We start from the raw sequence: 16,172 nt of genomic DNA on the forward strand, positions 1-16,172 counted from the left end.
AAAGTTTAAAAAAAAATGCACTTACGTTTTCGAACAGTTCATTTTTGGTTAAAAATTTCAACCGAAAATTGTAAATCCTCTCTTTGTTTCTGGTAGCTGTTCCCTCCACTGTAGCACACCAATAACTGTTAAGCGTATCCAAAGGGACAAAACTCGCGCAAAAAAAACCGTAATCAGGTATAAGTGGGGGCGCTGGGGATTTAATTTCGCCATTGCAAATACTGTTGCCGTATGGCTACGTACGTACTTGGAGGGTTAATATGCACGTGTATTCCTACCAGTTAGTATAGTGTAATCTTACCATATACTAACTGGTACATATGTACAATAAATACATTTTAAAAAGTACGATATTTTGTTTCATATTTTTTAAGGAATATAATTTTTTCGATCGCCTGTGTGCGTTGCACACATTTGTACATATGGTAGGCGCGGCCCTGCAAAGATCACACTAAATAAAGAAAAAAAAAATTATTAAACGCTTAAAAGCTCTGTGGTTGCGTTTATGTTTAGCACCGAGAGATTACCAGGTTTGATCCCGTGTTGATTAATAATACTGCTGGTCAGACTTGGATGTTTGTGACTCCAAGTCGATCTTTTCCTATCAGAGTTTGCCAATTTATCTGATTTCATTGTTGAAACGGTGCCTCCATCAAATTGGCAAAAAACATCCTACCCGCTATCTGAATTTGATTAATGTACAATATGTAAAAATTTATGTACAAGTCTAAATCCATAGATGTCTCTATGGATTAACACATTAATTAACCACTTAATCGCCAAGCGCGCACCAGTGCACGCTCTTTCGTGTTTTAGACTATGATTCGAAATAAATTTTGGTTTCTTCACAGTGACATCTAAAAATATCCTGTAATACTAATGAAATTGAAAAAAGTCTATATTTTCCCTTAGTTTGTTATATATTCAAGAGGTAGTGTCAAGGATTGGCATTTAACACAAACATAAAACAATCTAATCGGTGTCTAAAAACGCGTGGCGATTAAGCTATTAATTAATTGTTTATTTCGTGTTCTTCAGCCTCTCGAAATATAGCGATTTATGTAATAAAAAATGCTGCATGCAATTTTTGTAAATAATTGTCTAGGAAGGCGCATTGGGGCTTGCCAGTTAGGCCTTCCTGTATATATGTCTGTAAAATATATGTGTTGCGTAGGGGGTGGGTGGAGGATCCAAATGAAAGGCCAAAATCGCTTCACAGCATTTATTAAATGATTCAGAAGGTCCACGCGGAGCTATGGCGAAGGATATTTCCTAAGTACCTCCTTATAAAGGACAAGTCGCTCACTACAGCTTCCCTGATCCATTTGTTTCTCCATTGTCTAGACACGTGCAGTTTTAAGTGAGTTTCACGCTCTCGGGGTTCTAGGAATTCTAGGCCAATGCGGGGTCTCCATTTTTAGCCCCCTTATGCACTTTAGACGAGGCTAATCCCCATAATGTTCCCACGTTACAATATATTATTTAAATACGTTTATATTTAAGAAATATATTTTGTCATTTAAAAATAAACGGGGTAATTTTGAAAATATGCATATGTTCCTTTTCATTTGTTTTTCTCTCGAGCGACTATTTTGGGGAGGACGGGTATAGAAAGATATTAAACTTAAAATTGTTGAGCGAAAATCAAAAGTTGAGCAGCCCTGGTGTAAGGGTATAGAAAAATATTAAATTTAAAATTGTCGAGCGAAAATCAAAAGTTGAGCAATCCTGGTCTAGATAGCCTTGTATTAAAATAAAAATAAAATGAAAGATAATAAATGTTATTAACACTTTGAGACCCGTTCACGCCTTTTGGCGTGATTTTTAAGCCAACCGTTATGAACCGTTCACGCCTTTTAACGTACGGACAATTGGACTATTCGTAACATTGCGGTGGTCACAAAGCAGACAATTTTTTCCATGAAAACCGCGAATACACAATGTGTGGCACTCAAGGTTTCGTTAGTATGATGGACTTTTCGGCTGCTAGATGTTCCGTTATAGAGATTTTAGTGACTTTGTGACGAGTAATCACTAGACACCGGATAGTCACAGTGCTTTTTCTAGGAATCGGGGCGGTTTAGTTCTATTTACAAAGCTAAAGTCCAAAAAAAAAACGTTCGGCGAACCTTTAACAATGCAATGAACAATACACAGCACAGTCTGGGTCCGTTTTTTTCAAGACGGCACCTTGGTTATCCGGCCTTTAGTAATCACCGAACCGACCATACGCCTACAGGTCTGTTCGTACCGGTGTGGTGCAAGCGCTCGACAATCACCAGACAGACTGAACGACAGATAAACTGGATGGTAGCTTTAAACGCAATTCTCGTCTTCTCGAATGATAGATTGCACATCAGATGACGAGTAACCTTTCGATGTGCACAGATGCAATTATTAAAATGGTAATTATTAAAATTGAGTTGGATCTTTCTGGCGAGTTTAATAAGGCAAGATTCGGAACTTATCAAATCTTGCCTTATTAAACTCGCCTGAGAGATCCAACTCAATTTTAATAATTGCATCTGTGCACATCGAAAGGTTACTCGTCATCTGATGTGCAATCTATCATTCGAGAAGACGAGAATTGCATTTAAAGCTGCCATCCAGTTTATCTGTCGTTCAGTCTGTCTGGTAATTGTCGAGCGCTTGCACGAAACCCCTGTTCGTACCTATCCAGCACGACCCGTATCCTGCAGTTGTCATGCAAGTGCGGATAGTATTCTTTGGTACATTATATGGACGTATTCATACTCCATTCGCGCATGCGCATTTACGCATTCATGCGCGTCCATATAGAATGTATCAAAGAATACTATCCGCACTTGCATGACACCTGCATGATACGGGTCGTGCTGGATAGGTATGAACGGTTCGGTGATAACTGGTCACAAAGTCACTAAAATCTCTATAACGGAACATCTGGCAGCCGAAAAGTCCATCATACTAACGATAACTATCATAGTAACGAGAACTTGAGTCCCAAATATTGTGTATTCGCGATTTTCATGACAAAAATTGTCTTTGTGACTACCCCAATGTGACGAATAGTCCAATTACCGTATGAACAGACCTTACCTCGTCATCACAAAAAAAAATTGCAAATTTCTTGAAAAATATGCGGCTAGGTTTAATGCAAATATGAGCGGGTCTCAAAGTGTTAAATATAATTAATTATCTTTTAAAAATAGTCTTGTAACAAATTGACATATTAAAATATTAGTACTGGCAGCGCCGAGCGAGAAACGTCAGTTGTTATCTGTCAGTTGTTCGCGATGAACGTGAGCGAGAGTGTGGCTGCTGCAGTTGCAGCTAAATTCGCCAGCGGAGAACGAGTGGCTGCATTATTGGGAGATGCAGCCCTCGTTGGAGCTGAATGGCTTCCTCGAGAACACGTCTTAGCGCTGGTCTCCTTCAACGATGACTATGCCCTCTTCGTGTTACTCTGCATGTCGTCCTCGCCGGCATCATTCTCAGACCTCTCCATCGAGAGGGTGGTCCCCGTCGACTCGAGTTTCAAATGCGAAATAGACGACGCCAGCTCCGACACCGAATGCCTCCTCTACGTCACCGTCTCCGCCAAGAAGCTCAAACTGAAATTCGAATTAAAACACGGCAAACCCACAGCCGAGTTCATCGACGAGCTCTTCAGAGCCATCGACGTTGCGGTGAAGTCCCCAGAAGCGCGCCAACAGGAGTTTGCCTGGTTGCACAAATACACCGGCTCCAAGAAGAACGGCCTGTCGTCAGCCGAGATGGAGAGCCCCGACATAGTAGTCTCACGTCAGCAAATCGCCCAAGGCGTCACAACTTCAGCTATCAGAGACAGCCAGATAAAATACCGAATGTCGTTGAAAGAGCACGACTTCACGGACACACAGTCGTTCAAGATATTCGTCGGCACTTATAATATCAACGGGCAACCGCCGACAGCGTCGCTGAAGACTTGGCTTACCATAGATTCATCCCCACCGGACATCTACGCTGTCGGCTTTCAAGAGTTGGATCTGTCAAAGGAGGCGCTTCTGTTCGACTTCACCATCAGGGAGAACGAATGGCTGGACGCTGTCAACGCCGGATTGGACACCAGAGCCAAATATCACAAAGTCGAATTGGTCCGACTCGTCGGCATGATGCTGATAATATACGCTCAGAGGCAACACGTAGATCATATTAAAAACGTTGCTTATGACACCGTCGGTACGGGAATCATGGGCAAGATGGGCAACAAAGGAGGAGTCTCCATTCGATTTGAACTTCACAACACTTCGTTCTGCTTTGTGAACACGCATCTTGCGGCACACGTCGAAGAGTACGAAAGGCGCAATCAAGACTATCACGACATATGCAACAGGACCCGCTTTTCAAGAATATCCCCCAACAAAACCATAAAGGATCACAATCAAATATTCTGGCTCGGCGATTTAAATTACAGAATCACCAATATGAATCACGTCACCGTTAAAGAGCTGCTACTGAAGAATAATGTAAAGGCAGTTTTGAATGCCGATCAGCTGAAGACTCAATACGAGGCCAAAAACGTGTTGAGCGGATTCATCGAAGGTCCTATAACCTTCCAACCGACGTATAAATACGATCCAGGAACTGACAATTGGGATACCAGCGAAAAAGCCAGAGCGCCCGCTTGGTGCGATCGAATATTTTGGAAAGGTGAGGATATCAAGCAGCTGTCTTACCAGAGCCATCCCAAACTGAACATCAGCGACCACAAACCGGTGAGCGCGCTCTTTATCTCACAAGTGAAAGTCATCGATTTGAAGAAATACCGCAAAGTTCACGAAGAGGTGATCAAAAAGTTTGATAAACTGGAGAACGAATACCTGCCGCACGTCACCGTCGAGCCAACCGAGATAATCTTTGACAACGTCAAATATCTAGAGCCGCAAACGCAAGAGGTGTGCATCGCCAACACTGGCCAGGTGCCGGTCCAGTTTGAATTCATCAAAAAGCTTGAAGAGTCTACATACTGCAAGGACTGGTTGAACATAGAACCGTACACCAAATGCTTGAATCCCGGCGAGAAGTGCGACGTGAGACTCGAAGTCTTCATCCACAAAAAGTCTGCGTACAAGTTCAACTCGGGCGAAGACAAGCTCTACGACATCCTCGTGCTGCATCTGGACGGCGGCAAGGACATATTCATTACAGTAAACGGCACATACCAAAAGAGCTGCTTCGGCACGTCCATAGAAACCTTAATCCACTTGAAGTCGCCCGTACGAGAAGTCCACTACCAAAGGTTAATAGAAACAGAAGTCCAGAATCAAGAAAATCCATACTTCATACCAAAGGAGGTGTATTTCCTAGTCAATCACATTTATGCGAATGGTCTGGATGAGCCGAATCTCTTCAAACTGCCGGGCCGGCATTGCGAGCTGCTGGGCGTTCGCGACTGGCTCGACAACGGATCGCTCGATGAGCTGCCTGGCTCCATACATTCCATAACTGAAGCGCTGATGATGCTACTAGAAAGCACTTTGGAGCCGATCATTCCGTACAATTACCACTACGCGTGCCTTAACGCCTCGTCCAACTATCAGCTGTGCAAGCAGATCATTGCAGAGCTGCCCGCGCCAAAGAAAGCCGTCTTCCTGTACCTGTGCAGCTTTTTACAAGAAGTCTTGAACCACAGCAGCGAGAACGGCACCGACTCGAAAACCTTGGCCAGCCTCTTTGGCGCGATATTTCTGAGAGACCCGCCCCAACATAAATCCAAATCGATATACGATAGAAAAAAAGCCATGTTTGTACATCACTTCTTAGTCAACAATCAAACCCATATGGTATTCAATGATTAGTTTCATCTGAATTGAAGAAATATTCGTTACCATTAATTATGTTATAAACAAATCCCTCGATTTATGCACGAAAATTTTGTTTCTTATAGAAACTTTTTTATATTTATTTTCTAATATTATATTAGGACATTAGGGGTATATAGTCTAGAATGTAGTGCGGAAACATTTCAATGGACGTTGGCCGAGTTATAATAATCTTGTTTGTTTCCGTCCCAATCTGTATACATATAAGAGTACAATGAGTTTTTCAATAAAAATATTTATATAAGTAACGAACCATTTTTATATTTATACCAAATTTATAAAGTATTCCTATTAGTGTTGATTAGTTATTATATAATCTGAATTTATACATCTATTTTGAAAAATAAATATATTTAATATGAATTGCACGTGTTTCATTTCTCATGTGATGATCATAATCCCAATCATTGTTTAGTATCGTTGGTGAGATTCGTCACGTTGGTGCTGGTTTGTACCGCAACATTTGTCGAAGCTTCCGTTGCTGATGCATTTTTGCCTTTGTTGCATGCATCGCGATGAAACATAACTTTTTCGTACTCGTACACATCTACACTGATTTCACCGCCTCTGGGGCAGAGCATTATTCTAAAAATCCAAAATTTCATACCAGGATTCCAAATTAAAGTATTGAATCTGCTTACAAAGTATACATACATTATTAGTTTAGCGAATTTTTCGATTTAAAAGCGTACCTTTTTCCATCTATTGTTGTCAGTTCAATGCTCTTGACTCGTATGAACCCATTGACAAACGTCTTTCTCAACAGTCCGAAAGGATAAAATCTACTGTTCCAATGCAGATTAACTGTGCTCAATTCCGACGAGGATAAAACCAACGATGAAAACACTAATGTGGAAATGAGGACACGTGATTGTACGGGCATGGGATGACTAAAAACAAGTAAAAAAGTGATGTTACATGTTTGTAAGATTGTAATTAGTTTTATATTTAAGACTGGATGCATGCAAAGGTGGGGGGAAATCAATATTAAGTCATATGAAATTTAAAAGACTTAGAAATAACGAGAAGAGATCACAAGACGTGGATGTAAATTACATATGAACAAGATAAGGTATAGACGAAGTGAGCAAGTGAATATAATTAGACTCTAGTGCAGGCGTCGGCAGCCTTTATTGACTACGGGTCAAAATTAACCAAAATGTGACTGTTAAGAAGATATTTTGGGTCAGTAGGTATTTTCATTTAATGTAAAGAGTCTTTTAGTGGATTATAAGATAAATTTTATTGAGTTAAAATCTCTTAACTTCGGTCACTTGTAAAATGAGATGACCCCCGGGTCATCACATGACTTATTTGTGCACGTGATGACCCAATGCCTGCTCTAGTGTTTCTTAAAATCGCTTAGCTCAACGCTCTCCTTAACAGAATATAAATAAAACATGACATAAATAGATAAAAATTGCATAAAGTAAGATATAATATGAATCAATATAATTTTATATACAAATAAGTCGCAACGTGTAAACATTGATTTTACATAAAAGTGTATTCAGTACCCATAATGACTATAATATTATTATACCTAAATCAAATACAGCGAAATTATTACGCAAATAATTAGATAACACAATTATGTTTTCATTTAAAATATGTACGTACATATACAAATTAAATAAATAAAAATGCGCAATGAGTAATTTTTTTAATGAAAATCGCTTTCAATTTCTTTATTTGTAATTTGGTTAGTTATATAAAGATTAAAGATATATTTGGCATTGAGAAAACGCTTTATACCTATACATATGTATGCAACGTGAAATGATTTTCAATCATAATTATATTATAAAAAATAGTTTTTTAAAAACATACCTCTTCTATAATTTGTATATAAAATTATTGTTTTGAATAAAAATACCAATAATTTTATTTTACTACCGCCATCTATATTTAAAACTAAAAACTGGATAAACGTCAGGCACTTTTCAGAAATTCAAATTTCAAACGCGTTTTACACGATATTTTTGCACCATTGTAATGGCGGAGGATACATTTACTTATATTGATGACCAAAATGAGCAATATGGCAAAGTATGAAAACGATCGGATAACAGGCAAATTTTTTCCTGAATTGTAATCGTAAGTGAAACGTAAAGGAGATATGTAATATGTAAAAATGAACCAAGCAAAGCCTGAAGAAGCACAAAATTAGACAAATGGATCATTGAATGATACAGTAAACATGTTATATTGTGCGACGAAAATCTACGTATTATACATATGCATTGCTATGGTTGTTGATTCTCCGTTGTGTTTTCGTTACATAGCGTAAAATTTTTGATCCGTAAAGTGTTCAAATGGTATTCAAGTATGTACGTATCTACACATGTATATGCAAAAGGTTAGAAAAATGAGCCAAGAAAAATTTAGAGGACGTCAGAGGAGTTGGAAGCTATGCAAGATATACAGAAATGGGACAAATTTGGAAAATTCTTGCATCCAGTGGTCAGCGGATGGTAAGATTCGTAAACAATACCCGTCATTATAAGTCCAAGTGGTCGCTGCACCCTTTGAATCATAAATTGTCAAAAATATAACAGTATACAGAACCGGTGATGAGGTCGCCCCAACGTCTATATAAGTTCGATACGGCGACACTGAAATTTACAAATAAAAAAAAATTATTCACTAATCAGCCACGGTGATCATATGTTTAATACTCACTTGAATTTACTCACGACAATATGGTCTCATGTTGGAGGTTTTAAAATACATAATGACATTTTTTTGATTGGCGATTTGCCTCGCTCCGAGACCAATGAACATGCACTTTCCTTCTTGATTCGGGTTGCAATTGTTAATGCATTTACCCTGAAAATTTTAATAAAATGGTAAAACTGCAGATAAACAATCCGCGGTATACACATATGTGATTGCTAGTGTACCGATTAAAAACCCAGTAACCGAACTTGCTCAAATTCGTCACATTCATAAGAAAAACTTATCGATTCGTTAATTTCTACATATATATATACATATGTGTAGTAGATATGTATATTTACTGTACTAAGTCGAATTTAAATTCGTTATCACATAACTATACTACGTACATAAATATTTATTAATTAAAAACAGAAACACAGTATTACAATATTCTTTCAAAACATTGACATTAAAATTATCTGTACAATCTTCATACTATTATGGCCGCTCCCCACCTTAATATAGTATATAAATTTGTATAAATAGAGGGCTACCGACAGTGTACTTATCGCTAATTAATAGTGTCGACCTAACACTAATAGGTGATGTGGCAATCACCGGTTCGGTGATTACTAGTCAAATGTGAACTGGTCACAGGACAACCGGTCGCTCTAGATCGGTCACACGTGATCACTAGTCACCGGAGCCTGAGGGGGCCGTGTATTGTTCAAAAGTTGTAAATGCATTGTTAAAGGTTTGCCGAACAATGGATAGCACTGTGACTATCCTACCTCTAGTGATCACCCATCACACTAAAACTGGTCACACCCAAAAATTAGTTTTTTTGAAAAGATGTGTCTAATTTTGATTGAACAGTATCCTGTTTTTTTTCTCTATATATTTCTTGGTAGCATGCGAGATTTTCTTGAATCCTGCGGTTCACATTTGAAAATCTTTCACTGTCTGGGTCCATCATTTCAAACTTTTGTATTCCTTGATTAATTAAATTAAAAGCAGCAGCCATTTCTTTCAATACAAATTTTTTCAGTGGTTCCGCAGATGTGATTGATTAATTTTCATCAATATCCTCTTCTGCAACCATTTGAGTTTCAAGATCTAATAATTCTGCATTGTTTAGATCTTCTGAATCATTTTATAGAAGTTGGTTGATGTCTTCGTTATCTACGTCAAATTGTAGACGTTCACTAAATTGTACGATTAGGTTAGTAATATCCTCGACATTTTTTCCTTTTTCGTATATGGAAAGAGAAACGGGTTCAAGTCGATTGGTGAGTTTTTTCCATATTCCGTACATAGATGCTGAAGTAACTTCTTTCCATCCCTTATCTATATTTCTTATAGCATGAAGGATATTATAATTTTTCCAAAATTCTTGAAAAGTTTTTCCTTCTTCTATTGCTTCAAGGCCTTGCGCAAATGTAATTTTTAAATAATGAACTTTAAGAGACGCAATGGAATTCGCTTTTCAATCTTGTCATCGATCCAAATCACTAGTAATTTTTCCATTTGTTGAATGGGTCCGAGTCTTTTTTTATTTATTATTTTAGATTTGATTGACAAGGACCCTTTAACGGCTTTACGAATTTTTTCTTTATCTTTAAAAATAGTGGAGACCGTTGAATGTGACAATTTCAAATTATTTGCCAAGTCCATCACTTTTTTACCACTATCATATTGTTTTATCACTTCAAGCTTCATTTCTAAGTCTATCACCTTTCTCTTTTTTTTAACAAGTCTTTATCAGTCATTATCCCGTTTCTTGATCACACATTATAAATGTTCTTATAAATAAAAATTTGAGCACTAATCAACACGAAATTGAGAAAATAAACATCCTAAAACAATAACGAACAGTTATGTAACAAACAGTAACAACATTATGAGTTTGGGACTGGTGACGAATCCCAAAGGAATGAGTCATAACTTAATTTTTAAAACTACTGCGATGTTTCATTTCTTCCGAAAGAGAATTCCCCGTTTTCATAACTCACATCCGCTTGAGATTTATCAATCAATTTTTGAAAAATAATTAATTGATAAAATAAAAAATATATTATTTTTTTTCGGTCGTAAGTGCGAACCGTCGTAAGTCGAGGACTACCTGTAATTGATTATATTTACCTCGGCGACTTCTCGGTAGTTGGGACACTGATACGCGACGACTTTGCAGAAGGCTCTCGACGATTTGTTGTAAGTTTGAAGCGATTCGATAAAGTACTGATGCGATCGGCTGTGAGAGCAAGTCCCCGCCTCTTGGAGAGTTGCGTTCATGCCTTGATTCAACAGTTGTGGAAACTGCAATCGAGCATCGTACAAATCCAGACCGAACACAAGTCTCATTATCTATACCAGATGGAACTTACCATATTCAGAGCGCCGCATCCCGGCTGTTCCCCTTCGCCGTTTGCATAAAAATCCACATGCCCCATCGGACGATTCGTGCCGTATCCTGAAATAGTGTTTATATAATACTTTCAATCACATATCTTACTTGTTCTCGACGTACATGTCTCATCGGTACCTTGCGTGTCTGTATGGATGACATCGACAAATTGTGCATCTGTCGGATCTAATCGGACATAAGACGGCATTCCGGCAAAATGCAACCCGGCTGGATCTAGTCCTGTAGTAATTATATTGTAGTATCCGTATCAAAATAAAATATACTACATAAGTCCAAATCCCATCACTGTATTTCTTTTTTCAATAGTTCAAATTGAATCAAGGTTAGCGGTGGCTAACCGATGGCACTTGTAAATTCGATTTATGAAGTGATTGTGATCAGTGAAGTCTTTTAGGTAAGGCAACTCCTACAGGCAACAAATTCTAGCAGAATAAAATTTATTTTAAATGAAGTTAGCGATAAATAAAATTCTTGGAAAGAATCTCATTCCCCTCTGTTCGACGAAAAAACATCAAAGAGTAAGTTTTTAATGGCGATAACATCATTGATTAATGGCTTTAGAGTCAAATTGTCCTGCACTCCTTTGACTAATATCTGGAATGAATCATGTTACCAACATATGACTACACATTTTTGAAAGTCGAACTCAATAATCTTTTCCTTATGATGATACATATTTATTTACACTAGAAATTAAATAAGTGATAGATATATTTTAATAACACAACTTATATGAAGATATGAAAAGCTCTATAGCTTTTGAAGATACTCTTCTTCGTACAGTGACCCATTGAGCTCATATTCTACAATAGATTTCTGCATGCTTCTTTTTTATTATTCAATTGAATTAAGATATTTTATTTTGATATTCTAATCTTAAAATTATGTTGACTCATATTTTACATATAATGTTTTTAAAATACAAGTCATATATCACGCCTCCAACCCCTATTAATATTAAACCGTCTATGATATTATCGGAGGGTTTAATATTAAAATCGCAGCCGCATCGAAACTTTTGAGATGAGGGTCTATAGGCGTATGCTGAAGATCCCATGAACCAAAAATATCACAAATGAAGCTGTCCTCAGCATGATAGGGAGGCAGAGAACTTATTTCTGTCATCAAGCAGAGAAAGATGAAGTACCTCGAACACATGATACGGGGTCCAAAATACGAATTTCTCCGTTTGTTAACCATGGGAAAAAAATAAGGTAGAAATTGGATTGGCAGGAAGAAGTTGTCTTGGCTTTGAAACATGCGCATATGGACCGATATGAGCACCGAAGACTGTTCCGAGCCATATCAACGAGGTGGTCGCCAACGTCCAGATGCAGACAAGCCATTAAGGGGAAGAAGAATATTATAATTATGAAATCTCTTAAAAGGGTAGCATTTTAAACTATGCACATAGTATCTGGACGTCACTGATTATACTATTGAGCAAGATCCATGAATAAAAGTAGTAAAGAAAAATGCACAATGGGTACTCTTCTTAGAATTCTATTAAAGAAACATGGCTCATCATCAGGGGACAATGTCACCGATATTATCAGCAGTATATTGTATTTGCAATGTATAGTTTAACGATCGTTCATAATGATTTGCGCAAACAGTGATGGCGCTTGGATTGTATTATAATGTATATTTTTGTATGTATTTTGGAAATGAAACCTGTGATTCTGTATAGATTGGGAACCTGTTCGCCGACATAGCCAGCGACGTGGGCTCCAAGGCTGTGTCCGATGAGATGTATGGTGCTCATGTTCACTTTGAATTTGTCTATCAAAATGGAGTTGATAAACTTGGCTATTTCTAAACCGACGACTCGGGCGTTTGCTGCCGTCTGGGCGTAGTCTACGCCGTGACCCGACCAGTCGACCGAAAAAACATTGGTTTTTTCTTTATAAATGTTGAGCAGTTCATCTTTAATTTCCTGTGATCGATTAAATTTAAGTTCAGGGCAAAAAAAATGTTACTCGGCATACATCGTTCAATGCTATATTTGTGATTAACTTTTGCTAACTTGTTTTATCTAATAATTACAAATGGTGTCAGTTTGAAATTATATTTGCATTTGTGAATATGGATTTGATTAAATTTAAAGTACATACATATATACCTACATACTAGGAAGGTCATGACCGGTAAATGGCCGAATAATAGTTTGGTAATTTACGTCTAAGTTATTACATCTACCGCTAAAACAACAAAACATATTCGCTGCATTTTATCACATTCCTCTCCTTTATTTTATTTGCTGTGAACACTGGTCCAACCCAGTGCTTCATCCAGGAGAAAAAAAAGAAATTAATGAAAATAATGGTAGAAATTATTTTCAAGGAAGATGTAATAAATCAATCAGCTTCAGATTCTGATGATGATATTGCAATAGTTTCATCTACGACTAAATGTGTTATCAGTAAAAGAAAGGCTTCAGTTAGCCATTAGAAATAAAACTGAAATCAGTTTGGAAAAGGAATTTGCCCAGAAAAAAAATAAAAACATTGTGAGAAAGGACATTTTTAATATAAAATAAGACTGAAATAATTAGATTATAACTATTGGACAAAGTGTGAATACATTATATTTTCTTCGCCACTATTTTCTTAAATGACAAATAGAAAAATGTATAATTTCCATTTATAAAAAACTCATTACCACTCATACATTTTTTTATGCAATATATCTTTGTATATAATAAAATTATGTGTATTCGCTTTTGGTCAAATATATTTAGTACAAAAAAAGCATTTATTTTTGATTGAAAAATCCGGTAATTTGCCGGTAAATGAAAATTACTGGAAATTGGACTCCCTAATTATTAGCATGTACTTATGTATTAGGGCCTAATATATACATACTTATGTATATTCTTAGTTAAATTGAGTTGGAAAAACCCTGACATTATAACCCTGCTTCTTTTACGAATATTTATAGAGAAAATTGTAATAAGAAAACCATGGATTTATCAATTTAACACTATGATGGCTGCTGACTCACATTTGTATCATCATGTTGGATGCACAACGCTTACTGGCCGCTGATGCATATATGATTCACGACTGCACAAACTGTTTCAGTCCACTGATATATTTTTGTATCACGTTTTCGTCAATCGTTTGTGGCCAATGATGCAATTTTGTATCAAACGTGATACAAACATATATCAGCGGACTGAAACGGTTCGCGCAGTCGTGAATCATATACATATGTATTAGCGGCCAGTAAGCGTTGTGCACCCAACATGATACAAATGTGAGGCAGCAGCTGCCATAGTTAAATTAATGAAGGTTGAAAGAAAATCAAAGACGATAGCTGGCAGTGACAACCGTCATATTCAGTTTATGAAGATAATATCCAAACTATGAAGACTAAACTACAGTGCAAATGATAACCGAAGCTTTAGACATATTTGTAGGATCAGCAAAGATAACCTTCCAAATGTATTAATTAATCTGTTTAGTACCATTGAGGAGTTTAGATGCTGATGATAGCATATAAAAGAATCTCAAATGCATCAGTTAAATCTTTTTTTCTTATTTGCAAATTCAAAATATCTGAATTTCTAGTATAGAAACATAATTACTAATATCCAGTCTGCTTTTCCCCAACTCAAAAATCCGTGAACTATGAAAAAGTTATACTCCGCCTTCTCAAAAAAGTTTTTGGAGTTGAACGTTTCATAATCCAAAAACACATCTTCACCGTCTCTCTAAAAAAGAAAAAGGTTAAACAGTTAACAGTATCGAAATGAATTGATAGAATGTCAGTCTCGATGCAATACCTTCGTTAAGGTTGTGTAGAGTTGAAAGGTAGTATTAATCAACTCACGCGAGCTCGTTGCAGGGTTGAAAGGACGATTGGGAGAATACCAAGAATTGTTAGTATCCAAGCATCCTAAATGAACATAGCACTGCTTCGGCGAAGCATTGGGTGCCGATTCTACACTTGCCAATTTAAAAACGTTGCATTTGAAAGGTCTCAAAGAGAACAATAAAGATCAGTGCAATGACTTACCACAGATTTTCATCAACGTTAAACAAAACGCAAGCTCATATACCCTCACCATTTTGGAAGTAAAATCAACTACAACCTAGTCTACGGTAACAATAACACTAAATTTTATTTCGAACCGGATACAATTACGAAATAACCATATTTTCAGATTGTATTTGCGATATTGACTTCCATTATTTTACATAAAATATAATATGTCGTTTAAAAACAATTATCATTATGTATCAATATTTGAACAATGGTCAATGGAATGAATTTTATTTTTTGTGGTGTTTAAAAATGAATAAAAATAAAATGACTTCCTTTCGCTATGATTATATATAATACAAAAAGTAACCGTTTCATAGACAAAATGAAACATGATCAAAAAATTAAATTAACTCCATAGAGATGTATTCTAATTTGAAAGATAATTCAGATTTCATTTAGGATTAATTTAAGAATACCCTGATGTAGCCAAAAAATCATCTTAAATTCTTGGCTGATTAAAAACAAATATTAACATGATGGCGGCCGCTGACTCATATTTGTATCATGTTGGGTGCACAACGCTTAGTGGCCGCTGGTACATATGTATATGATTTACAACTGCGCGAACTGTATCAGTCTGCTTATATAATTTTGTATCACGTTTGCGTCAATCGTTTGTGGCCGATGACACAATTCTGAATCACGTTTTCGTCATAAACGAAAACGTGATTCAAAATTGTGATCCAATTCTTCTTGTCCTTGACCCATTTCAACCGCTTTTTCTTTATTGAAACCGCCAGGAGTGGCTTTTTCGCGAATTTAATCGCTCTAAACCCTAATTTATTCAGCTTCCTTTGGATCGTACGGGTATGTACTGCTGTGGATGTTGAAGCGTAGACCTCATCCCTGATTTTAGAAGCAGTAATAAATCGATCTTGAAGAACAGCACGTTTGATTCCATGCCCAGAAGAATTCGGGTAGTTATAAAAAATAAATGTGGAGTAACAAATTATTAACGTAAATAATTATATATTTCTTTATGTTTATCAATAGAATAGCTTATTTACAACATATAATAAAATTCACAGGTTGAAAATCGCTTCAAAACAAGTGAAACACGACAAAAATGCAGCCAACACGTTTTTCCCCATTTTTATACATTTCGCAAATAATTTCAATATTTCAATAAACACGTAGTACAAATTCATAGTTTGTCCTGTTTTAATATCCTTATGATCCTTATCATCATCGTT

The 16,172-nt window shown here is 36.7% G+C and overlaps 1 protein-coding gene and 1 pseudogene across 2 annotated transcripts; one reads left to right on the forward strand and one right to left on the reverse strand.

Annotated features, from left to right (window-relative positions):
- The first annotated feature begins 3,275 nt into the window (after positions 1 to 3,275).
- Positions 3,276 to 6,198, forward strand: LOC143922612 (type II inositol 1,4,5-trisphosphate 5-phosphatase pseudogene; annotated as a pseudogene). Its single transcript, XR_013261600.1, has one exon. The product of XR_013261600.1 is annotated as a type II inositol 1,4,5-trisphosphate 5-phosphatase pseudogene (transcript).
- On the reverse strand, positions 6,086 to 12,015 carry LOC143922618 (lipase member H-like). Its single transcript, XM_077445947.1, has 7 exons — positions 11,047 to 12,015; positions 10,889 to 10,974; positions 10,647 to 10,820; positions 8,540 to 8,672; positions 8,338 to 8,458; positions 6,536 to 6,733; positions 6,086 to 6,428 (listed from the first exon to the last, which is right to left on the reverse strand). The coding sequence occupies exons 1-7, from the start codon at positions 11,114 to 11,116 to the stop codon at positions 6,248 to 6,250; spliced, it is 963 nt and encodes a 320-aa protein (XP_077302073.1). The 5' UTR covers positions 11,117 to 12,015; the 3' UTR covers positions 6,086 to 6,247.
- Between the last annotated feature and the right edge of the window lie 4,157 nt (positions 12,016 to 16,172).

Source organism: Arctopsyche grandis, chromosome 2 (assembly GCF_051622035.1).
Source record: "Arctopsyche grandis isolate Sample6627 chromosome 2, ASM5162203v2, whole genome shotgun sequence".
Lineage (NCBI taxonomy): Eukaryota > Metazoa > Arthropoda > Insecta > Trichoptera > Hydropsychidae > Arctopsyche > Arctopsyche grandis.